Genomic DNA, 26,954 nt, shown 5'->3' on the forward strand with positions numbered 1-26,954 from the left:
TAGGCACTATACCAAGCTTTACAAGATTTAAATATAGCCACTTTAGTGATCATTATCTCCATTTTACAGGTGGAGAAGCAAGAGACAGAGGAGTTAAGAATGTGGCCCCAAGGTCATTTGGCTTGTCAGAGGTGGAACCAGATCTGCCTGACCCTAGACAATGCTTTTCAGGGCTACACTAATTCATTGCTCCATCTTCAGGTTTCACATGCCTTGCAGCCTGCTTGGAAGATAGCTCCCTGCAGCTGAATGATACCCCCTGCTTAAGACATACTACTCCCTCTGTTTCTAATTTTGTACTCATCAAGCAGTTTTGTGATATTTAACTGTTTTTCCAAGCCCATTCTCTACTTGGAAAAAGAGGAGCCGACCAGTCAAAAAGAATAAAGGGGATATACTTGGCAGTGATTATCTCTTAGAGTAAATTACAAGACCAGGTATTCTGGTTTTGAACATTAATTTGACCATAAATTTGGCTCACTTGACTAACCATGGAGGTACCAATATCCTTTTCTGAGGTTCATCATAATAGAGGAAAAATCACCAAGTCAGGCATGAATCCTGTACAAGCCCACAACTGCTAAACTCAACTCCATTCCTAGAATATAGCCAAGAAAACAAAACAAAACAACCCACAAACAACCAAACAAAAAACACAAGCAACCGTTAGTGTGAGAAAAAATCTGGCCCATAGAACTACTACATATATAGCTGGAACCACTCTCAGTAGCCTCCTTCCTTCTCCAGCAGAAAAAATAAAAATATATTATGCAAACTTCTCACGTTTTTGGTGTAAGGATGAAGAGCATGAAAGGACAGAATTATTAAAAAGTTAAGAAAAGATATATTACCAGTTTAAATGGAAGGGGCATACTGTTTCAGAACTAACAACTTTGGAAATACTGGACAAGAGACAAGTCTTACTGATGGATTAGAATTTCTTCCCACCATCTCCCCTTCTATATTCTACAATACCTGAGGACCTAATATTTTCAGGAAAAGCCAAAATTTAGATGTGTCTCTTAGTTTACTCCTCAAAGTTTGGCCTGGTAATTCTTCGTAGATTCATGGTCATGAGTAAGAAAAATCAGTAGATTCTTGGCTTTACACAAATCTCGCCAGTCCTTCAACACCCTAAATGTCTATAGGTTTACTGTTTTCTATAGCTGGTAGCCTACCCTCTTCTCCCAAGCTCCATTTTCTGTCTTCTAGATGACATCAGTGGCGGTGACTCTCAGAGGAAAGTATAACTGAAAGGCATGCAGTGGGAACACCAAAACACGGGAATTGATTCAAAGCTGGGAAGTAGCACTAAGAAGTGAGAATGCTCACCATGACACCTCTGTCTTTCCCATCAAGTCAGGATAGCTGAAAGCATGGTGTCTTCAGGAGAGATTTGGGTTTTGGTGAGGTCAAGGAAGTAAAAAAAGGATGGAAGATTTTTTGAAGACAGTGAACGGCAGCATTACATATAGAGTTAGGAAGCATATATTTTGTATAGCAAAAAAGGGTAATAAAGAAGGAACTACAACTGACTCATACTTCATTTTTTAAAAAATTTAACCATTGACTCAATTCTCTTTCTCTTAGCCAGTACCTTCTTGTCTGAAAATACAGTTCAACTGCAACCCAGTACCTTTCAATAATGACGAACTGTGAACTAATAAAGTTTTAGTGGTTTGTGACTTCATCTTAATTATTCCTATACGAAGGCTGAGGGAAAAGAAGAAGGATAGACCAGTCACAGGACAATAATGGTTGGGCCAACAAATGGTAGGGATAAAAGGGAAGATAAAAAATATATGTGTATTTGCACATGTGTTACATATTAAGTCACCAGATGGGCTGGGCCCAATCATACAAAAGGGAAAAAAAGCTTTATCACAGCAAATTTGTCAAAACCTGTAGGTCTCACAAGTACCTGCCAAAGAGGATATTTTGTTTATTCTCATCATTTTGAGTTGGAGTCAACTTTGAAAAAGAACTGACAGTAAGTAACGCAAATGCCAACCTCTGGTTGTTTTTATGGTTTACTCTGAGGAGCCTACAGGGCAGCACCCACAGAGCCATTTGAAGATTATGCACTCTGATTCTGCCATAATGTTGGAAACATGCATAACTCATCAACAGTTGATATAAATATTGGCAAAATGACCCTTTTGGTACTTTAAAAAAATATTACAGAATCACATAATCTTCATCCTGAAAGCAATCACTAAGACAACCTAATCTAATCCCCTTATTTTATAGACGAGGAATTTACAGGCTAAAAGGGGGATTTAAGCAATATGCAAAACTGGAAAGAACATAAACAAAACCTCTTATTTAAAAGCAGAAAATTAAAGAGAAATCAAAGAGAATCAAATTTTTTTAAAAAGAAAAATGCCTTTTAGCTTCATTTTTTACACAGAAAATCAGAAATTATATCCTCTCTCTCTTGCAAAAGAAGGCTTACATCATGTCAAATTAAGTCTTTTCTAAAATATACACTCATTCCTTCAAGCAGACACACTACCACACTGTTCTTTCCTTTTACATTCAACTCTAAGTCCCATCACCTAACTGAAGTGTTTTCACAAAGTTTCACAGAATTGCTGAAGCTCAGCAAGTTAAGCATGTTTATTAATCCTCACCCCAATGTACCTACTTCTAGAAAAAAAAAAAATCAGAGGTACCATAATCTAAATGTAAAGTGACCTTTATTTTAGAAATTAGAAAATAGAGGTGGATAGTCTGGAATTTTTACTGTTTCCAAGACCCTCCCAAAAGAGGGGATGGCTGTTTAGAACAGAAGAGGGTGGAGTGGCCTAGGACCTGCATCATCAGGCACAGCCAGTGGTTCTCAGCAGTGCTTACTGGGAGGTAAGCTACACATCAGAACCAAAAGAAATGTGGAACACATATTTTAGAGATAACCTAAAATCTGCCCTAATGGCATTTCAACATCCTTACTCAAGCAAGAGGGAAAGGGGCAATATTGTACACAACCTACAGTTTACCCAGTATGTCTCCCATGTATATGGAGAGTCAGCTTGTATATCTAGGAGGGTGAAAGAAGAAAACCTGCTATCACTCATTTGATAGAGGAGAAAACTTAAATCCTGAGAGATTCAATGGCTTGTATGATCCTTCTGACAACTAACAAGTTCCATTTAGAGCCGACTTCTGCAAAGCTATTCGGTCCATAGATACTAGGAAGGAGAACTGTTGCCAGTCAGATATTTCTTCCAGTATTAATTAATACAATGACTTTCTGGTTAATAAAGTTTCGATGCTCCAGAACTCAATCTAGCAATTATACCGACAAAACCATTTCTAACTTGCAAAGCTGATGACACCTATACCACACAAACTCCACTAATGGGAGACCCCTGATGGCCTGTTTGAAGCACCTGCTGGCCACCTACCACAATGAGAAAGTTCTGAGTTATATATAAATAAGCTGATTTATTCATTCACATTCTCTCCCGACTCCCTCTTCTCCCTTCGCCTCCCTCCTTTCTTCCTTTTTCCTTCCTCCTCCCCAATGGTATGCAGCAGGAGTCAGCAAACATTCTCTGTAAAAGGCCAGATAGTAAATAGTTTAGGCTTTTGGGGGTCTACCATTGTAGCACAAAAGTAGCCACAGACAATCAATAAATGAACGGGTTTGGGTGTGTTTCAATAAAACTACTTACAAAAACAGGCAGTGGGCCAGATTTGGTTCACAGCACTGTAGTTTGTCAACCCCTGATATGGAGTAGCAGTTCTCAAACTTTAGCCTGCATCAGAATCACCTACAGGACTTACTGATACACAGATTTCTGGGCCCTATCCTGAAAGTCTCTGATTCAGCAGGTCTGTAGTAGGGCCTGAGACTTTGCATTTTCAGTAACTTCCCAAATGATACTGGCGCTGCTGGTCCAAGGGAGCACACTTTGAGAACCACTGGTATAGAATAATGATCTATGATGCACTCGGTGGAAGGCTGAAATGTAATGAACAACTAGGAAAGTGGAAATTACATGTTGTAAACTTGACTGCTAATTTTATAGAACATTTTATATGAAGACTTACTGTTAAGTGCCATAATATTATCTGTTCCTGGATGATGGAAATTTATTCCCATGCGTCCTGAAAAAATAAAATAATTTTATTTTAAGCACAAAGAAAATAATACTTAATATAATCATTTCAAATACATTGTAAAATATGAACATTACAAAAAGCTACGACAGATTAATCTATAACAATACTATCAAAGACCACAGCACTTGAAAGAGTTTTTAAATCAAGTCATAAAACATATACAAAGACCACAGCACTTGCAAGAGTTTTTAAATCAAGTCATAAAACATACACACAAAAAAAATCTTAAAACAAAGCCAAAGTCTCAATAATAACAAATAAACAAAACAAAACAAAAAAGATGCTTCCATTATAACAGTCTGAAATTTTAACGCATCTTCCGCATTCCGATTTCAACATGCCAACTCCTTGGATAAAGCATTTTATTTAAACAACCATTCATACCGCTCTTCAAATTCAAGCAGCAAAATAATGAATTCAAAGAAGTATATAAACTTGAAGCTTAGAGGGGATAAAAAGATAAAGACTTCATAGTGGCTCAAAAATGCAACATAATTACCAGAATGGCAACAAGAAGAAAGATTGTAAAATTTATATAACAGATATAGTGGGGAACAATGACTGGCCTAAAATGTAGAGTTCCTATGCTGCCCCCACCACTAACTAGTTACATGACCTTGGGCATAATGCTTGTGTCTCCAGACTTTTGTCCTTATAGGGGTCACAAACTTCATCTGCCCACATTGGCTGGCTGCCTATTTTTGCATGCCGCCAAGCTAAGAATTATTTTTACATTTTTAAAGAGCTGTAAAAACAAAGATAAAAACTAAACAAAGAATAATGTGTGACAGAGACCATATGGCCCACAGGTCTAAAATATTTGCTCTCTGGCCCTTTACAGACAAAGTTTGCCAATCTTTGGTCTCTAAGATGACAAGTCTGAATCAGATGTTTCAACTAATAGCCTCCAGGGTTAAGAGAAGATGTAGACATTTGGTATGTTTTTTCATTAATTATTTGCGAAAAGGAGGTTGATGTATCAAAAGAAAAACAAAACAGAGAGACATAGAGTGATATATGAAAAAAAATGTACTTAGTGTGTTTTCTTGGCCAATTCCTTCAACAAAATAGTTATTGAAATAATGCTTTTGTGTAAAGCTGATTATCTATGAAATTGGCTCTGCAAGGATTTCATGTCCAATTATGTGAAGGGTTATCATGAAATTCTCAGAAAAATGTTAATTTTATGTCACTTACCATGGTTTAAATAAATAAATCAATAGTATTTTGGAGGAGAGTGATACAAAGAAAGCTGGAAATAAGGAAGAAGTGATTGACTTTTACAACAAATACAATGTTATATACAATTACAAAAGGTCAGTGACCATTTGGTATTAAACTCTGTTATGGAATACTGGAGGCAAACAGCATTATCATACTCTTCTGGCCCCAAAGAGAAGAATCACGGTGGACAAAATAGAGTATTTGCTTCAAATAAAAAGAGGGAATCATGAGGGGCCAGCCTTCTGGCCTAGTGGTTAAGTTTGGCATGCTCCACTTTGGCAGCTTGGGTTTGGTTTCCAAGCGTGGACCTACACCACTAGTCAGTGGCCAGGCTGTGGCAGCAACACACATACAAAATAGAGGAAGATTGGCACAGATGTTAGCTCAGAGCAAATCTTCCTCAAGCAAAAGAAAAAAGAAAGAGGGAATCATGAATTCCTAGTCAAATCAATTTTTTGCCTAGAGAAGGCCATCCTAATCTCTTAAAGACTCAGGTCTGGGCCAGCCTGGTGGCGTAGTGGTTAAGTTGGGCACATTCTGCTTTGGTGGCCCAGGTTGGTGGGTTTGGATCCCCTGCTGGTGGGTTTGGATCCCAGGCATGGACCTACACCACTTATCAGTCATGCTGTGGCAGCGACCCACATACAAAATAGAGGGAGATTGGCCACAGATGTTAGCTCAGAGCAAATCTTCTTCAGCAAAAAACCCCAAAAAACCCACAATTACTTGGCTGAATATAAAAAATTCTAAATCACTTTTAAAAACAAAGACCTTCAGGTCACAGTAATTTGTGAAAGGTCATTTCATATTAAGAGATAGGGAAAAAAATAAAACTCTCATAAGTGTAATGTTGCTTGTATTGATGAATGTGTGTGTGTGAGAGAGACAGAGTGAGTAATTAAGAACAGAAAAATCAACAATTGATGGATTCCATTGATCAAAACAATTCATGGATGAAACTATTCTAATTTTACCACGAAGCAGTACAGGACTTTCAATGAAAATTACTTTTAGTTTTTATTATTTTAAACTTCCTTACTAGGAGGAAGATGTTACAGCTATGTGTAGTTTTGTGGAGACTATTTTGCTAGCATTTATATTATAGTAAAATTCTTTTATAGAATATATTTTAATGTTTTCTATAGAAAATTATCATATTAGTAAAGAATCATCTCTTAAATAATAGCACTGCCTATTTTATTTTTGAAAGATTTTGTAGATCTTTTTATATTTACAAGAAGCTAATTACTAGGAGTATCAAAAACTACCCATTGTTAAAAAACATTTTTAATGGTATCTGTATATGTAATTGCTCTATGTTTCTTACGTTTTTCCAGCTCCTACGTCATTTTAGAGTCCCTAAAAGTTACAGTCTACACCATATGCAACAAGTACTATCTCCTACCACCACCTTGGTCAGAACCTATTATAGGAAATTTTGTCACCAGAGCAAGGCTTTGATTCAGTTAGTTATATCAATGTTCTTTCCTTTATTATTTTCAGATGATCAAGAGCTTATTTGGATTTATTACCACCAAATACTAACAACTATGAAATTAGATGTGATCTACTCATCATATTCTGAGGTATTCAAATTTAACAGTAAATAGCCAGTCACTGGATATTCTGCCTAAAAACCCAACAAGCATTCAAAATCAGTGCCTATCAGAACCTGAAGAAACGGCTTATAGAGAGAGTCTCTTCAATTTTGACCAAGGAATATTCAGACGTGGGTGTGGTTCCTAAAAGCTAGGGATGTTCTCTAAACATTCTTGAATAAGAAAGAGTTATCAAGAAAACCAAGCAAGCCCAAATTTAGCTGATCCTCATTCAACTTCTTTTATTTCCTGTGCTACCATCATTTATGGTAAAGAATTATGTAGTTTACAATCACTACATCAAGTAATAGTTTTTGTATGGTTCCGGAACTACTTATGTTCCCAAACTGCTGCCCCTCTCTGCAGTCCTCCAGAAGTTGGATCCTTTTTGGACTCTTACAACGAGGTCTTAGGACTTTTCAGCCTGGGAGATGATACTAAAAAGAAGCTCAGTAGTTTTCTAATTATGATCTTCTATCCCACACTGATGACTGCCAATTCAATCTTTCTAAAGATGCAGTAAAACAAGAGTCTTAGGCAACGTTTTGTAGATGAAGGCATCACTATTTGCTGCAAAACAGGAAACTTTTTCCCTTTCCAGGTAACCTCCCTAATTCTGTTGGCTTCTTTGACTTCAACGAATCTCTTAATCAATATCATCAACAACAGATTTTATAAGAAACTCTGGGTCAACGCCAGATCCATCAGGACCAATTATTTAAGCACAATCTAATGTTTCCCAACTAAATGCAAATTCTTTTTAGTAAAACCACTTATGGCTTCTGTAAGCTACTTTCTTTACCTCTTCACAAATTAATGTTCAGATTATAAAATACAATACATTTTCATTGGATAAAAGCTAGACTACACAGAAAAACGAAGAAAACAAGACCACCAATCAAAGACAAGCTCTGTCTACATATTTTGATTTACGGTCTTCCAGTTTAGAGAAACTGGAAGTGTAAATAAGTGTAAAGGTTTCTTTTCTAAAATTGGAATTATTTTATAATTTTATTTTTTACTTAATATATTGTGCATCTTATATTTTACAGTTACTATGGGATTTTGGAGGAGAAAGAAAATATATAACAGCAAAAGAAAAACTAATTCCAAATTCAGATGAGGCCATTTCTTTTTTCTTTCTTTTGTCCAACAAATACTGCTGTTTAATCAGCTGTGAAAATAGAATCAAGTGTGTGACATCTGGTGATTTTTGTTAATGCAGTCTGGTGCTGCCAGCGTGACATTTTGTTACCTGTCCATGGTCTGCTATTTTTAAATTGTTCTTGTCAGCTAGCTATCTGTTAAGTATAGTGTAAAATATACGGTTTCGAAAACTGGAAGGCTTACTTGGTTTTACTGAGTTAAATGATGCTGTGGAAACTGAAGACTGTGTCCCACTTTCCCCACTGCCCAGGGCCTGATAATGGGGGTGAGAGGGGATGGAGGGAGAGGTTGTAGAATAGGGTTACATAGGGTTTTTCAGACTGTAAAAATCACAGTCTTGTAAGCTCAATTCACATTTATATTTAAGAGGCTAGTTATAAAAAACTACCTCTCCTGTTGTTCAAGTTTCAGAGTCCAACTAAACTCATACTTTAATATGTCCAAAATAAAAACTGGAATTTTTATTAATTCATAATTATGAAAGTCACCTCTTCACTTCTGCAATATGTTATGATAGGAAACAACTGCTGTATCTTCTTCTAATAATCCCCATTTGCTCTAAAAAGTCAAGTCCTTCAGAGACCTTCACATAACAGAATGTGAGTGCTGTGTTCTAGAAAAAGTTATAAGAAAAAATGCATATTCTACTGGATTCTATTTCCCACCAATATTCTCTATAAAGTTGAAGATATACTCCTTCAGAAAAAGTATGCACAAGATGCAATAATATGATATGTAAGAATACAATAAAATGGTGTTTTAAATCTTTCTTAAGGAAAAACAATAGAAGTTTGGTACTATAATATTCTAAGTATGTTCCAAAGAATCAAGAAGCAAAAGCTGTGAGCTTAGACCTGAGGTCATATCCTAGTTTCTTCTCATATGAATAGCGGATAATTTTTGGCATGTTATCAATTCCTTTGTGCCTACATTTACTCATTTCAGGCTGTCCTCTATAACAAATCAGAATTTCTGGACATAGTGCCCAGGATTAAAGTACACATAATCTTTTTCTTTTAAAACTCTCAGGTGATTATACTGCTATATTGAAAGGATCATTGGGCAAATTAATGGGAGGTACCTATTAAAAAAAAATCACTCAGCTTCTATCTACTTTCCCCCCTTGCATAGATTAAGAACAATCATTTCTTGCTAACTCAGAACCTGTGCCCTAACAGTTTGTGGAATCTGCTAACTTTTATACAAGACAAACTGATAAGGGCGAAAGGGAGGCAGCACAAAAACAGAACTGGAGCAACGATTCAAGTAAGTAAAGAGACAGTATGTTTTTCTGGCACTAAATGTAATGAAGGTGTACTTTTTCTAAAACAAAGGAACCTCCACATTCCACAAAAGGGGCCAATTGTGTGAAAGGCTCTATAATATTAAATTTAAATTGTGATAAATAAAGACAAATGCCTCTATAACACAAAAGGGGTGGCATTGATTCCTTCCAAGTTTCTGTCAATTTAAATGTTTTACAGTACTATCATCAGAAGATAGCTATTTTTTCCCCAGATTCAGTATAGATTTGAAAAGCAAACTCTTCAATATTAGTTCTCAACTGACATCTGCTCTTTTCAGTTTTCAAATTTCAGTTCCATGAATGGCGAAGGAAAAGAAAATTCAAATATATAAAAATGTTTCATCAGGCATTAACCCTCAAGGAGTCAGCCAACTTCTGTCGTAAGAGGGAGACTGCATGGGATGAGAGACGGGTGACTCCTTCCTGCTTTTTGCCAAGATGTCTCCTATATTGTGCTACCCCAGCCAGGGGATCAATCCTTGCTTCACAATGTCACCTACACTGCCCAATCCACTGTGGCTAGTATTTCCCTATTATTCTGCTCTCTCGTCACTCTGTACCCTTTGAATATTAATCCTAAAGGAGGGGTTGATTAGTCAAACCCAGGGACCCTGGGTTTTCACGGGGATTCCCAGTGGCTAGGTGAACCCTCCTTATTAGTAGCAATTTGGAGGACAGCTGTAAAGAGGGTATGGAGATGAACCTTTTGCCCTACCTCTTATCCCACCTCTCCCAGTGCCAGAAATCCTCTTAATCTTCATAGTTATGATGAGAGTTGGATTTCCCTTCAGTCCACTAGAAAAGAGGGCAGAGAACAAATCCTCCCACTCAGGCCTCAGCTCATACCTCTACCAACCCACAGAATTCTGTACTTAAAAAAGAAATAAGGGGCAGTTTTCATTAGTCCATTGCCCCTCTCAAAACCCTCCTCATCTCTCAGAAGCATTCTCTCAAACAAACAATAGGAAAAGAAATGCATAAGATATGGTAAGAGACAACAGGTAATGATTAAATTGTTATTGTTAGAACCAAGAATGTAGTTTGAGATCTTTAAGAAGCTGGAAAAAAAAATTAGTCTAATTTTTATTTAAATAAGGGTTCTGTGATCTGATCAATAACACAGAAGACAGTCCTCAGGGTGCTGTGAAGAAAGCTCAGTTTAACTTTTCCTCTACATTACTTGACATTTTTATCATGGGGGAGGAGATAGGGGACCTTTTAAAATTCCCTACAAACATCTTCAAGGCTGACCTAGTATAAGTATAAATAAACGTGATAGGAAAAACTGTCAAAGCTCTGTACTAAAATAGAAGTCTTATTATTTCCTAAACTTCCTATTCTGTCATTCCTCCCACTAACCCTTTTTTTCTCCAAATCAAGAGAATAGTTGAATAAAGGGATTTCTTACTAACTGCATTTCTAAGATGTCATATCACTGTGAACACATTTTTACCAAGTTCACTTTAAGTACATCATGAAGTACTTTATTTTTCATCAGTGTGCTATCCTATTTTATTATACTTTCTTTACATTATTCAGATATACAATTTTAGAAAGCCAACATAACTTAGGAGGATTATTTTTCGTTCTCCTTTAGGTGGTTTTTGATAATAATAAAACGTTTATCCTTCAATAGTCACTATTTCTCTAAGGCAAATACAAAATTTGACAACTTGCATTTGAAAGCTTTCAACATTTAGCTGCAGCCTAGCTGGAAGGAAGTAAATATTGTAGGGATATAAAGGTTTAATTTATTACCCAGGCCAGGCAGTAGGCACACCACTACCACTGCCAGCAAAGAAAATTAAAGATAACATTTGAGCAGTTCTAAAAGTGTCAGGGAGTTTATCTGACCTTCACACCCACTCTGTGAAGTAGGTGCTTTATTTTAACAATGAGGACACTAAGGCTTTGAAGAGGCTAACTAATTTATCTAGATCAATAGCCAACTTGAGGCAGAGCCAGAATTCAAACTCAGGTTTGAATGACTGCGAAGTCAGAAAGGCTCAGTTAAAATTTTATCTCCTGTACAGAGAATATAAAACGTCTGGAAGAATGTTAATAAAAATAATAATCTTTGCTATCTCCAGGTAGTAAGTCTCAGGTGATTTTTTCACTTCCTTATCTTTTTATGTAGTATTTGAACAAAATCAAGCTCGGGGCGGGGGGGGGGGGGGTACGACACACAAGCATACAAAAAACACATGACTCTGTAACCTGAGTTTGGAGACCCTCAAAATAGTGTTCCCATGTTCAAGTGGGAGAAGAGGATACTAAAGGCAGGAGGAAAAAATACAATAGAGTAGAAGGAAGTGCTTCTGGACAGATTCAGACAGAAGCCACACAGTAAGTCCCCTAGCCTATCACCTTTCTATTAAAGCTCAATTCACCTAGATGTTTACATCTTTTAACCCAGAGAACCTCTCTACGAATTTACCTTAAAGAAAAGCTATGTGCAAGAACTTGTCCATGGCAGCATTACCTATTACGAAAAAAATGCTGGAAGCAGTCTAAAAGTCTAAAGTTAAGGCCTATTAATAAATTATAAAGACCAGTTAAAAACAGATAATATTCATTATGTGGGAAGTAAAACAATAAAGGATATACCATCACAATGTTTCTTTTCTTTTTTTTACTTATCTTTTTGTTATTATAATTTTCTCCACTTTTTAAAGTCAAAAATTACTTAAAATCTTTCCTTTAAAATGCTAGCATCATAATTATGTTATTAGAAGTCATAAGGACCAAACACATGGTACCATAAACCAGATCTAAAAGTCTCCCAGTTGGAAAAGAGAAGCAGGAAACAGAGGACACCCTAACCCTAAGCAGAGGACAATGATAGGGTGATGTCATTGACCACGGGAAATAGTCCATTCACAGGAAATCAATGTGGGTGGTATGATGAACTGAGAAGTTGCAATCATACTGAGGCTGTAAAAAAGTACATAATAAGTGCCTTCCAACTTATTAGGATACATTATATCTGTAAGTACAGTGCAGAAGGCTCTTACAGATGAAACTTCACATTTGCAAGTGTAGTGGAGAAATTTCTGCAGAGGTAGTTGGACATCCAATAAAAAAAGGGGCCACTAAAAATAGAATAAGGTATTTACATTACCCCATAGCGAGGTACCCTCCTCACACTTTGCCATTGCTAGTCTCAAAAGGGCACAAATAGTTCCTGCTTAAATCTTCACAAAATTCTGGAAAATTATTTTACAAACTATAATCTAAGATCCTTTCACAATCTTTCATTGCTAGAAGAAAAGAATACAGAGCACAATAAAACCAGTATGCATAGAGAACAAGGGCTGAATGTTTTAGAATAATTAAGAGAGGCTTATAGCTGTTCGCGGTAGAGAAGGAAGATAAATGCAGCCTTACAAGATATTAAAAACACAAAACAGTCTGTGAAAATCACTGGTTTTTTTTTTTTTTAACACCACTCTCACTTCTAAGAAAGACGAGGTAACGGTGACTAAATATAACAATGAATAAATGAGAGTTTTTTTTCTACTTCTGAAGGCCTTAAAATATAGCTTTTCTCAAAATCCTTTATCTTCTTCATAGCCTGTTAACTACTTTCTTTTCACTGGAAATTGAAGAAAGCAGCAGAAAATCATGAGTGTGACAAGACAATGATGAAATGAATTTCTGATGTGGCTTGAGGAAATGACTATCAGGTGTTCACGGTCAGTCATACCCTATATAAGAGCCTGGAGAGAACCAGAGGGGATCAAATTCCTCACAACTCAGGAGGGCATAAAGGTTCATACAAGATGGGCATCCCTGTGGCTAATGCTTCACAGTTTTCAGATATTTAGACTCTAAAACCAAGTATAGTGGATCTTTCCACAGAAAATTTTCACTACAGTATTTTAAAATATCATAGGGACCCTAACAAGTCCTATAACCCATTAAAAAGAACTATCTGTAATTATGAATGCAACATCAGCCTCTATCCTGAATTTACATGGGCTCTAAAAATAGGAAGTCCTAAAACTGCTGACATTGGGACTTTCTGCCTTATATTTAACCCAAAACGTTTATACACTTTAAGACATTTTCCTTGTGTTTTATCCTTAGAGACTGCAAAGGATCACTGGAGGCTCTTAAGTCTGTGTAGTGATACTTCCTCTACTAGGAAAGTGATAATATTTTAATAAAATGGAACACTTTTCTATGAAGATTTCTGCAGCAGTCTTTGGAAACTGGCTTACTAAATTTCTTACTTCCTTGCAGCATGCTTGGACTTAAATGAATTATCCAGGTTCAGCTAAGGATTCCAAATGCACAAAGCCAAGAAAACCCGGTTTCTGGTCATGCTATAACCATGACCTCAGCTACCCATCACATGCTTCTGCCAGACATTATGATTAAAGCAATCAACCTTGATTATTGTAGGTAGCTGAACCCAGGTTAAAAAAAAAAAAAAAAAAAAAAACTTTAAATACATTCCACAATGCTTTACAGAAGCAAACAAAAACAAACAAACCAAAACAAAAGAAAATAACAATTATTAAAAAGCTGATTTTTGTTTAAAACACCAAGCAAGGAATGGACATATGAATATTCCTAACCTGCAAAATGATTCCTCCACATTATATCAGCGAAACTCATTGGTGGGCCACTGGGAGGGTAGTGTTTACCTTTCAGAGGCTCATGATCAGTCCTTATCATATCCATTAAGGAGTTCTCCAACGAGTGCAAGTTAAAAGTGTCATAGGGCCTACTCCGGTCCTACAAATGAAAACAGAGAACAAGACAATACATAAAATTACTTCACAAAATTAATACCATATCCTTTGCTTCTTGCCATGGATTGATGACATGAATCAAAGTTCCAGATAGTTCTAACAACACAGTCATTCTTTTCATTAAGAATAATGACTTGGCAACATTAAGTTTAACACAAGATCCCATAATTAATGAAATTGCATCCTTTTCCTTAATGTACTTTAATGTATACGTCCCACTACTCCAGACTGACTTTCTCTCAAATGAACTAAATGAAGTAAATTCAAAAGGAAGAGTCAAGAGAATTGGCTTTGCTCTCAGCCCTACACCCCCTGCCTCCACTGTCAAATGAACAGAGAGGTTTTTTTCTGGAGGAAGACCATGATTAAGAACACTCAGTCTAAGAAGAGAATCACTTTCCTGAAAAATAAAAAGATGACTGTAGTTTCAATGTAACTTTATTGGGTATCTTTCATGTTTACTGCCAATAAGTTCCATACATTAGATACACTTTATAAAAATTAAAACATGTCCAAAGTACTAAAATTACCTTTTGAAAGGTACTCACCTGAAAAAACTTTAACCCAAGGTAGTGTTTTCATGATATTAGATTCAAAAACACTTTGAAATTAGAGAGCTAATGCAAACTAAGTGAAGAACAAAATAACTGTTCCACCACATTTCACTCAAGCCCATGGGAGACCATCACCTAAAAATTATTTTTAGTAGTGTGAGCCTAAAAGGAAAGGCAGCTTATGGCCTAACTTAATACTGTAGGACAGATTTAGTTTGCTTTTGTTTAAGAAAAGCAAGACAACCATACAACCACATCAAATCAAACTACAGCAATGAGACATTATTTTCAGACTCTTAAACAGCATATCCAACCTTGCAAATAATCACTTATCCTCTCCTGTGAACAAGAGAACTAACAAAATGACTGCCTAGATGAGCAAAAGGGGATACAACAGGTAAAAACCTCAGCTACAGTGACAATTTTCTAGGTTCAGTCTTAACTCTTGGGCAGTTTTCTTCTGGTTTCTGGCAAGCATGGCTGTATATCTATCCAGGGAAGCAGAAAGGAAGGTGGCATTTCCTCAGCACTGATCATAAATGAGGAACTCAGAGGGTTATTGAATGAATAAATGCAGTATGTACACACACAGGTCCTAAAAGCCCTGAACTGAGAATCAGGAGGCAAGAATGCCAGAACTAGTCAATTGGGTACATTATGATCCACCTCTCCAATCTGTGCCTGAAATGCCTCCCTTTATACAAATGAGAGGATTGAGCGAGATTATTTCTAATATCCCTTACAATCCTATACTTTTTTTTTTTTTTTAACTCAGAGATGAAGAGTAGGTGTGGAGGGGGCAGATGTTTTCAAATGCCACAGAGAGAAATTCCATTTCTACAAGCCCTTAATGCACGAGTCAAGGGCCAACTCCCCTACTAGGCCCTGGTGATTCAGAGATGAATGTTATAACCTAGTCCCTGTTTGCAAGTATTTAGTAGAGAGAGGGAGACATAATCAATTAAAATAAGAGCATGACAGGTGTTTTGACAGAGGAATGTAAACAATATAATGGAAAGTAAGTCACATCTATTTCTTAAAGAACATACATTTGTGTATGTGTGTATTGTAATTTTTTTTCCTTTTTGAAAAATCACATTCTATAAAGTCCTAGGTGTCTTGAATCTGAACCTGCCAATTGACCACGTACGAGGCTTGTCTTAGTTATTCTCAATGTCCTCAGTAACCTCATTGGTAAAATGGAATCTTACCTGTGAGGATTACATTGAAATTACCCAAGTATTTATTTTACTCACATTGTGTTTGCCAAAGAGTAAGTAGTCAACATTTTTAAGTTTACTGCTGTCACCTACTTTCTACTTCAACCCCATTTTTTTCTTTATAACACTCCTCAGTTATCTGTCTCTACTATTGGATAAAAAAAGAGACATGGAATATTTTCTTTGGTTCTCCATTTTGGTCTCTATCTAACTCAAGGTCTTATCTTTTACCTTTAAGGTCTTCCTGCAGATCATTTGTTTTGCTTTGGGTTCACGTTATCAGTGGAAATTCTAATTACTTAAGGAATAAAACTGAATTCCCAGAACTGCAGGCTTATCTGTTCCTCTAAGAGGTATCGTAATTTTTGTCCAAAGAAAAAGCCAGGGGTAGGAAAGTGTGATGATGAGGAGGTAAAATGACAACCTACTTCGGGCACTGACAATCCCAGAATGATTGTCTAGGAGCCTTCTATCATATATATCCACACTTCCAACTAGAGCCCTGCAAAGTGGGATTGTTTCAAAACAGGCTGATAAGGTGAAGGGACTATAAGAAATGGCTGTCTGAAGGCATTCAAGAATCTTTCCAGCCAAGACAGTTTATTTGTTTTCATTTTTTAATTCTTAATATAATCCTTCAAGGTAGATAACAACATACTCATTTTACACAAGAGGAAGATGAGGTTCAGAGAAGATTCAAGCCTGGATCTGACCTCAAAACCAGTACCTAGGGAGTATAAAAATCTGTCCAAAGAAGTTGATCCAATCCATATGGGATAGTAAATGAAAGCTCTATGTAAGTGTTGCATCTAATTACTGATGAAATGACCTTCCTGGCAAGGAGGCAGTGAGTTCCTGTCAGAAAATAGTATCGGATATTAGATGATTACCTGTCAGGAAAATTGGAGGGGATGTTTGGAGGGGTATTCGTGTATCCGAAGTGGTTCCCAAATCTGTCAGATTGTCGAAATCACATGTAAAATGGTTAAAACGCAGGTTCCTGGGCTCCAGCTAAAACCAATTTAATCATAATTTAAAAAGGAATAAATGTCCCAGGTGATTCCTATACTAGCTAGATTTGAGAGCCACTAGATTGAATGATTCTTCAAGGTAAGCCTTTACATCCATGAATCTGATCAGTGAAAAGGGACAATAAAATGAGGGAAGGGACTAGAAGGATAGCAGCAGGAAATAAACAAGCCTGGTCAGCTTTGCAGTCTTTCAATTGATTGTGGGTTAGAGAAGCAGTTTGTGGCCTGGTTTTTAAAAGCACAAATTTTGAAATCAAGCATCTGAGTTTCCTGCCACTTGCTATCATGTCACTCTGAAAAAATTCCTAGGCCTTGGTTATCTTCATCTATAAAATGAGAGTGACAATAATTCTCTCTTTATAGTTGTTTTCAGTACTAAATGAAAAAATGTACAACAAGGCATTTGCACAGTGCTGGCTACTGGAATATTAGGGAGAACACAAAGAGACTTCTGAGATGCCACCTCAGAGAACTGGAACATAGATTTAAAAACCTAGGGGTTCAGGGATGCTAACTTAACAGGGTTCACTAGTGAACAGATGAAGACATATGATGTGAAATGTACAACACAATTTGCACAAGCTTCTTAAGTGAACAAACTTCAGTGCTGAGAAAATTATTTTCTCACTAAAATGAACTCTATCTATGCCTCGTCAATTTATATTTGCTGCATACTATTCATCCTTTTTGTTTTACAAATAGTAAATGTTGCTGAAATAACTGATTAACCAGAAAGCCTGCAAGAAATAGAAAAAAGGATAGAAAAACTTAAAAATTTGCAGTGAAATTCAATGGAAATTACTCATCGAGAAAACAAGACCACAGTTTATCATTAAACGACAAAAGTTACAAGTGACAACTAACCTTTTAAGCCTTTTTTTCATGTTTTGTTTCCTGACATAGGGAAAATAAGGAAAACATCTTTTTTTATTTGTTTTTAACAAGCAAACACACCAGGAAGTATTAGAACATTTATAAACAATGCATCCCATTATAGACTCTTTTTCTCTGAAGATAACCAATGACAGATGTTATCCGTTAGTTGTACATAGAGGCAGCCCACTCCTACTGTACAGTTCATTAGCCCTGCTTTCTTTCTTCCCCTAGCTTGACTTAATATTAACAAATTTATCAAGTATTTAATATGTGCCTGGCACTGTTATAAGCACGCTAAATACATTCTCTACAACTCTATGACGTAGGTAACTTTTATCCCCATTTTATAAATTAAGCAATTAAATCTTAGAGAGATTAAGTAACTGGCCCAAGTTTACAGAGCTGGTAAGTGGCAAAGCCAGGGCTAAAACCCACTCAAAACCAGACTATACTCTTAAGGACACTCACTGCCTCCCTAACTTCCTCCTACCCCTTCCGCCTTAAATCCTTTTCACAAACACCCCCTTCAACATAATCCTGACACAATCATAGAGAAAGAGGCCTCTTTGACCCTACCCTGCCACTCAAGAAACCTAACCCTCATTTGCCCTTGGTCAATTACCCTTCTTCAGCTGACAACTAGTTAAACTCAAGAAGTAGCTTGATCTACGCTCCAGCACAGCCCAGGCCTGCCTCTACCATCCCTTTCTATTCGCTTGCATTTTTCTTGGGAGAAAAATCCAGAACCCTTTTCTACTCTTTCTGGTTTATCCCCAGACATTTCTTCTCCTAGAGATCAAGGCAAAAGGCTGCAAGGGGCCAAGCATCTGACAAAAAAGCAGCTCTGGAACCAAACTATAAAATTAATCATGGTGCCTACTATGTGCCAGGTACTGGGCTAAATGCTTTATAGCCATGGTCTCAATCCTCACCACAACCCTGCAGGGTAGGCATTATCTTCATTTCACAGAGGAGAAAACTAAAAGGCTCATAAAAGTTATGTAACTGCTTGTCACATAGCTGGTCAGAAATCAGGATGTGAACACAGGTCTGTGACTTTCAAGTCCACGCCATAATATTCCAATGCTTCTACACTGGTCAGTTATTGTGCATCCCATGAACAACAGGGGCTTGTCTGGGAAGAAAGGGGCACAGGCAACATCAAAAATCAAAGGTGGGTAGATGTTTGAAAAGGCTAGGAAAGGATAAACGGGGTCATGAAATAATATAGAAAAACAAGAGGAATTCCCGAAGGAAAGTTTTTCTATTTATCATATGGCTTCAACGTATGTATAGATAAAACATTTCAAAGTTAAATGCATTCAACACATAAGAGAGGATTAACTCACAAAACTAGCCATTTCTGAATTTCCACCCTACTGTTCTTATTTTCTAGTTAGTTTACATTATTTGAAACTATCTCAGCTCCCTGTCTACACTACAAACACTGTTTAAAGGTAACAAATATGCTTTTCCTATTTTTAAATGGATATTTAATTACATAATTAATATGTGAACCTACTCTTCTCAAACATACACACAAAAAGAGTATTACAGAAAAAGCAAAGTCTCCAATCCTGCCTTCTTGTACTCTTTTTAGACCACTATATATATTTGGCATGTATTCTTTCAAACATTTTAAAATATATTCATATATATGTACCCATAGAAAATATATACTGTTTTATGTTATTTTTTTCCCTAAGTGTAAAAGTATGCATACTATTCTGCAACTTGCTTTCTTTGGCCAATACTATGCTTCTGAGATAGGTCCCTTTTAATATATATGCTCTTGCCTCTCCCCACCCAACCCTATATATATACCCCTCCTACAAAGTAAATGCACAGTGACTATGTTAAAAAAATCAGGTAATCAATCCAGTGAACATTCTAGAAAATAATTTCTGATTTTGAGGTTTCTTTCCCATCCCCCAATTTTCTCAAAATGTCTGTTCCGGCTCTTTAACTGCATCTCTTCCATGCTTGGCCTACTTTGGCACAATGGTTTCCTGACCCCCAATTTATATGAAGGACACCACTAATAACAAAACTTAAGGATCCATGGAACTTGCCAGCCCAGACTGAAAACCAAAGAGGCAGTACATCCAAAAGCTCAAAATGTAATAATTTCAAGCACAGAATGTGCTTAAGAGTACCATAAAGAACAAATAGGACACTTAATAATGAATATTAGATGAAAGCAGCAAACAATTAGATGAATAGTAGTATAAAATTTCTATGTATCACAAAGCAGAAGTTTAGGAATTTGTAGTTCTAAACACTTACTGCTGTTATTTGTCAGAACCTATCAAAAGCATGAGGTTCCTATATCAAACTGAACTTCATTATATTACTGAGCAACTTGACAGACATTTGCCCTAAGATTAAAACCTTTCCCAAATAAAGGAAAATGTATGTCACTAGCCTGAGGGAAGGAGAAAAAAATAACTTTTCAAATGCAGATTTTTATCCTCTCTTCAGTAAGTATCAAGTCCTTCAGTCAACGGTAAATTTTAAACATCCCAAATGAGACTACCATATTTGTAACCCTCTGGAAAACATGATTGTAGACTTTTCTTCAGTCACCCAATAACAAACAAATGCTCTTTTACATAACTAAAGTCCTTATGAAGTTGAAACCTTTCTCCTTTTCTGTCCTTAGAGAAAAACAATAGATCAGCATCTGCTATGAATTTTTTTTTTTAAGATTTTATTATTTTTTTTCCTTTTTCTCCCCAAAGCCCCCAGTACACAGTTGTATATTTTTAGTTGTGGGTCCTTCTGGTTGTGGCATGTGGGACGCCGCCTCAGTGTGGCCTGACGAGTGGTGCCATGTCTGCGTCCAGGATCCAAACCAGTGAAACCCTGGGCCGCCAAAGTGGAGCCCACGAACTTAACCACTCGGCCACGGGGCCGGCCCCCTGCTATGAATTTTAATATTTCTTAAAATTATTGTTGAACCCAGTCCTCCAAGCAAGAAATTCTCAAGAACCCTCAATATAGCCTGGAATAAGATTAGGGTATACAAAGAAATTATGACTTCCTTGTCTTTTTCTTCTTGAGGATGACTAATTGCAATTACTTTAACCTTTTTATCAGGTTATATTTTCCCTTGCTGTATAACAGCAAACCAAGCTAACCAAGGTTCTCAAGACATTTAAAAAAAGGAAGAGGACAGTTTCACCTGCTCTGAGGGACACTTAAAAATTAGATAATCAAGACAACTTGAAGCATAACCCAGCAATTTTCACCTAGTCTCCTCCTGCTCCCTGCCATCCCCCATCTTCCTTCACCGCCCTTCTCATTGGTTTGCCACACAGGTCAGACAAGAGGCCCCCTTTATCCAACACAGGGAAACAGGGCTCTTAGAATCACCTTATTCACCTGAAATGGCCTACATATTGAGGCCAGATCTAGCCCGGCAAATGTTGAAAAGATCAACCAGACAAAAAGTACAAATGCCTATTGCTATCACTTGTGACTGTGGTAAACATTTCAGAGCTAAGTACATATGCACTTACAAAAAGAGTGATTATACAGTTTAGCAGTTTGCTGGGTAAAAGGCAGAAAGCCAGACCTGGGTCAGACCTAAGTCTGAGCCAAATCTAGCAAGGATACAGAAAGGGAAAGAAGTAACTACACAATGGTCAAAAGAGCAAGCTTCAAGGCACTACAAAATTAAAGTTGTCCCTTCCCTGGCCATCGTGCATATGTGACTAGTTAATGTTGCCCCAAATCACTAGGTTGTTAGCCAGCAGAATATTATCCCAAGCAGCTTATTAGGCATGATAACGTAAGGGGAGCTTGACCTTTGCAACCAAAGCCTATCTTAGAACATTATGCAAAGAACATGTAGTTCCTCATATTGTTTTCTTTTTACTGATCATAAATGTCAAAATCCTTCCACAAAACTGACCACTCTAGGCACAGCTGGACTCTCCTTCACCACTCCCATATTTTAACTCCAGGTAATTAGCACCAACTCAGTATTAGAGTAATTATTTCTTTACATGGCTGTCATCCTCAATAAACTGCAAGTTCCATGGGAGCAGAGATGTGTCTTATTTCTCCATATTCCCATCACCTAGCAGTGACACATAATAGGCATTCAGTGAATAAGTGCTTTGCATTTAAATTGTCCTTCTGATGGTTTCACATTGCAAGAGTTTCATTTAAAACTAACAAAGAACTACACATGTATTAGAATGGCTAAAATACAAACAAACAAAGGAAACCCCTGACAATTTCAAAATGCTGACTAGGACACAGAACAACCAGAAATCTCATAAATTGCCAGTGGGAATGCAAAATGGTACAGCCACTTTGGAAAAACAGTTTGGGAGTTTATACACTTATACATACACCTACCCATACAACCTAGCAACCCCACTCCTAAGTATTTATTTACCCAAGATAAATAAAAACACATGTCCATAGAAAAACCTGTATACAAATACATTTGTAACAATTTTATAAAACAAGCTTATTCATAATTTCCCAAAACTGGAAACTACCCAAATGCCCATCAAGTGATGAACGGATAAACAAATTGTGGTATATCCACATTATGGAATATTATTCAGCAATAAAAAGAAATAGGGGCTGGCCCCATGGCTGAGTGGTTAAGTTTGTGCGCTCTGCTTCAGCGGCCCAGGGTTTCGCCAGTTCGGATCCTTGGCACAGACATGGCACTGCTCATCCGGCCACGGTGAGGCAGAGTCCCACACAGCACAACCAGAGGCACTCACAACTAGAATCTACAACTATGTACTGGGGACTTTGGGGAGAAGAATAAAAAAAAAAATATTGGCAACAGTTGTTAGCTCAGGTGCCACTCTTTAAAAAAAAGAAATAAAGTACTGGTATGTACTATAAATGGATCAATCTTGAAAATACTATAATAAGAGAAAGAAGCCAGTCACAAAGGATCATATGTTGTATAATTCCAATTACATGAAAGGTCCAGAATAGGTTATTTTGGAAATGTCCAAATTATCCATAGAGATAGAAAGTAGATCGGTCCCTGCCTAGGACTGGGGCAGTCAGGAGGCAAATGGAGATTGACTGCTAATGGGTACAGGGTTTCTTTTTGGAGTGATGAAAATGTTCTAGAATTAGGCAGTAATGATTGACACACAATTTTGTAAATATATTAAAAGCCACTGCACTGTATACTTTAAAAGGGTGAATAAACTTCATGGTATATCTCAATAAAGCTATTATTTAAAAAAAAAAAAGCTTTGGGGCTGGCCCTGTGGCCGAGTGGTTAAGTTCGCGCGCTCCACTGCAGGCGGCCCAGTGTTTTGTTGGTTCGAATCCTGGGCACGACATGGCACTGCTCATCAAACCACGCTGAGGCAGCATCCCACATGCCACAACCAGGTGGACCCACAACAAAGAATATACAACTATGTAACGGGGGGCTTTGGGGAGAAAAAGGAAAAAAATAAAATCTTTTAAAAAAAAAAGCTTTTCTAAGATTTTAACAGGAACTATGACACTACACTTCAGCTATGACTGAAGAAATGCAAAGTCTTGACTCCAGCTGTTCCATTCAGGTGTCACTAAAGGACTCAGGTAATTAAACCTAAACAAGACAGTAGTAAAGCTCAAAACATAACTCTAATGCTATCCATCGTCATAATATGTGTCAATTACATTTCAATCTTTTTTTTTCTTTTGAGGAAGATTAGCCCTGAGCTAACATCTGCTACCAATCCTCCTCTTTTTTTGCTGAGGAAGAGTGACCCTGAGCTAACATCCATACCCATCTTCCTCTACTTTATGTGTAGGATGCCTACCACAGCATGGCTTGCCAAGTGGTGCTATGTCTGAACTTGGGATCCGAACCAGCAAACTCCAGGCCGCCAAAGCGGAACGTGTGCACTTAACTGCTGCGCCACCAGGCTGGCCCCTGTCAATTACATTTCTGAGGATGCCTTTAACACTCCTCCAGAGACCTACAAGGAGTTATTAGTCACATTATCCACAAGAAGCATCTTCTCATGTCTTCCATTGTTTCTGATGAGTTTTTCTATCTCAGAGATTCCTGTCTTATAGTAATGTACTGTGTCCTTCAGAGACCCAGCCCGTCCCATTTATAACCAGGGCACATTTTAAGAATGATGTGCTCCAGCATCTGGCTAGAAGCAATACTAGACCATAAAAGATACTATATCCATAAAAACCAAAGTCTGCCCTGCTGCTGTTCATTTCAATTGTTGTTTGACTTGAATGGTTAAGCAAGGAGATACACAGCAGAATTCGCAGATTCACCAGAATCTGACAGGGGCCGCGACGTGAACGCTTCTGCTGTGGCCCCCTGTTATCCTCCATGATCCTTGTATTTAAAAACTGAGCAGCAAAGCACAGCTGCTTTTATGCAAATAGCCCTATGGAGAAGAAAGCAATAAAGAAACAACTGTGCCAATTTGGGCTAGCAGATGTCTAGGGTTCTACCCCCTTTCAGAACCCAACAGATGCCCAGTGTATACACAGATTAAGAGCTATGGACTATAGCTCTGTCTATAGTTCACTGTCACTCTCTGGCACCACCACCACTGGAGAGGTCACCAAGGTGCACATGTATTTATTTTTAAGCAGGGAACCTGGTAAGTACCAAGAGAATTCACTCCAAGCTGACGGACTGGGACCACAGGAAGAGAAGTACATTATTTTTTCTCAGTTTCTGAATTCTTCTCTTCTAATGGAAGAAGAGAAAACAAACAAAAAAACAAACCAAAAAGAACCCCTGCATCTCAAGTTTATTGCACAATTCTGATTCCAGATGAGAACAATAATAAAAATAAAGTAATCAAACAAATATAATAGGATAGTATGGTCAAAAGACCAAACTGTCTTAACCATTTTTAAAGCTTTATTATTTTTGAATTTGAGCAGGCTTACCCCCTAACCCCTTTTATGCCCAGCCCATCTCTGACCATAAGATGACGCTGGTTTATAAAAATAGCTACCAATCTACCTCTGGGGAGAGGGAAATGGATGTGTACATTGTTTTTCATAACAAGTCTTGTAGAACTGATCAAGTCATAGCTACGATATAACAGAAGATTAATATGTGCCAGACCCTGTGCTGAGGACTTTACCTGGATTATTTCATTTAATCTTCAAAACTGTCCTATGAGGTAGATATTAAAATCTCTATTTTTAGATGAGGAAAATAAATATTAAATTCAGTTCTTAATACAAATCAAGTGTCCCTGAAGAAAGCTAACCATATACAAATTATTTATGTAAGCATTCCAGAAAGAAAAGAACATTATGTCCTTAACCTAACCTTCCAACACATGTAACTACATTTAAGATGAACATGTTAAATCATCTAAAATGCAAAGCATCTATATTCATTAAAATATTTGGTATTTGGAAGTTTAAAAACTGTACTTTAAAATGAAGCCTGTATCATTTTAGTAATGTTACCTTAAGGTACTTTAGAGATCATAAAGTAAAATGCAATAATTTAGATTAAGAAAAGTTGAGTCAGAATTTCCAAAATGTCTAAAGAACAGAATATGTTTTAGAAGAATAGCTTTCTTTATTACTTTCAAATGTTAGTGCTAACAAAATTTTGCCAAGTGTGCTAAGGGCTGTTTTACTTTTTTTTTTTTTTCACGTATTTCACATATATTTATTGGGAAGTTTAATATGCCAGGCATTAAAGATTAAAAAGTTAAGCGAGGCATACACTTTGTCCAAGCATATTCTCTGTCCACAAGAAGCCAGCTGTCTAGTTTACAGATAATTACTATATAATGAGGTAAATGTAATAACAGAGCTATGTGCTTGAAATTATGGGAGCACAAATGACGGAGAGATCAGAAAGCTTCCAAAAAAGGAAGGCCAGAGGCACAGACGCCTGGGCCCAGCTTCCTCAAGAAATTTGGAAGGACCCAAGAAGAGATTCCTCAAAGGATATATAGAGTATAGGCTATAAATAGATAAGACTTGTTTGCAAATACTATTAAGGATGTAGTTTAGCAAACCCTTTCTCCAGGACAGCATCAGGTTAATTTGTGTGTGAATATGTACAATTTCAGAATAATGTCTACCACGAAAGAATCCGACTTTATTTTAAAGACATTTTTGGTATGGTCTTAAATCTCTTCCCTGGTATTCAACTTTGGAGATCTGGAGGGGAATATTAACACTATCTGTTGAGCCTGATCTGCAAATATGCACTCTCCAGCATACTAGGCTACAAATAATCTAATGTCTTCCAATAATAGTTTATTTATAGAGTACTTTACATCTCATAAAGCATTTTTACAGACATCTTTGCTCATCTGAACCTCATTAAGGAGTTCTTTTGAGCCTTACTTAGCATGCCCTATATCCCACTTCAACTTTTCCCAGAACCTTTCTCCTCTTGTTAAACCAACAATAGAGCTATGAAAAACTCTTGGAATTAAATAAGAGCAGAACTGGTCAATATTGGCTTTATGCCCAGTGCTGTTTTAAGCACTTTACATGTTTTATCTCATTTCTTCTTCACAAAAGCTTATTGAGGTAAATACTATTATTATCCCATTTTACAAATGAGAAAACTGAGGCACAAAGATATCACACAGAAAGTATCTGAGACAGGAGTCAAACCCAGGCAATTCAGAGTCTTAAAACTATTGTGCTCTTCTGCCTCTAGGTTGAGAACCATTCCCAGTTAAAAATTCTCATCTCTGTTTATTATCTAACCATTATTTTCTAGTCATCTTGGTGTGGGGTGTGTATGTGAAAGAGATATGTACCCTCTTATATTATTGTTTTCTTATTTATTAAGCTGAATTCCACAGGAACAAGGGAAAGCAAAAACATGAATAATTCTAAAGCATTTTTTCAGTCCATAATTTTAAGTCACTCTTCCAGACCTATTAAAGGACTGGTAAAAAAAAAAAAAAAAAGAAAGAAAAAACCCTTGGGGCCGGCCTGTGGCTGAGTGGTTAAGTTCACGCGCTCCACTTCAGCAGCCCAGGGTTTCGCTGGTTCGGATCCTGGGCGCAGATATGGCACCACTCATCAGGCTATGCTGAGGCAGCATCCCACATGCCATAATTAGAAGGACCCACAACTAAAATA

The 26,954-nt window shown here is 37.0% G+C and overlaps 1 protein-coding gene across 6 annotated transcripts in view; it reads right to left on the reverse strand.

Annotated features, from left to right (window-relative positions):
- Positions 1-26,954, reverse strand: part of CPEB3 (cytoplasmic polyadenylation element binding protein 3) — a 179,833-nt gene that overhangs the window by 94,541 nt on the left and 58,338 nt on the right. For 5 of the 6 annotated variants that reach the window (XM_046652654.1, XM_046652652.1, XM_046652655.1 and 2 more), the window contains exons 3-4: positions 14,007-14,166; positions 4,057-4,113 (exon numbers count right to left, since the gene is read on the reverse strand). In XM_046652654.1, the coding sequence (XP_046508610.1) occupies positions 4,057-4,113; positions 14,007-14,166 (217 nt within the window). The remainder of the gene's footprint in view (positions 1-4,056; positions 4,114-14,006; positions 14,167-26,954) is intronic. The other variant, XM_046652657.1, reaches the window with a different exon arrangement.

This window comes from Equus quagga, chromosome 2, assembly GCF_021613505.1.
Source record: "Equus quagga isolate Etosha38 chromosome 2, UCLA_HA_Equagga_1.0, whole genome shotgun sequence".
NCBI classification, from domain to species: Eukaryota; Metazoa; Chordata; class Mammalia; order Perissodactyla; family Equidae; genus Equus; species Equus quagga.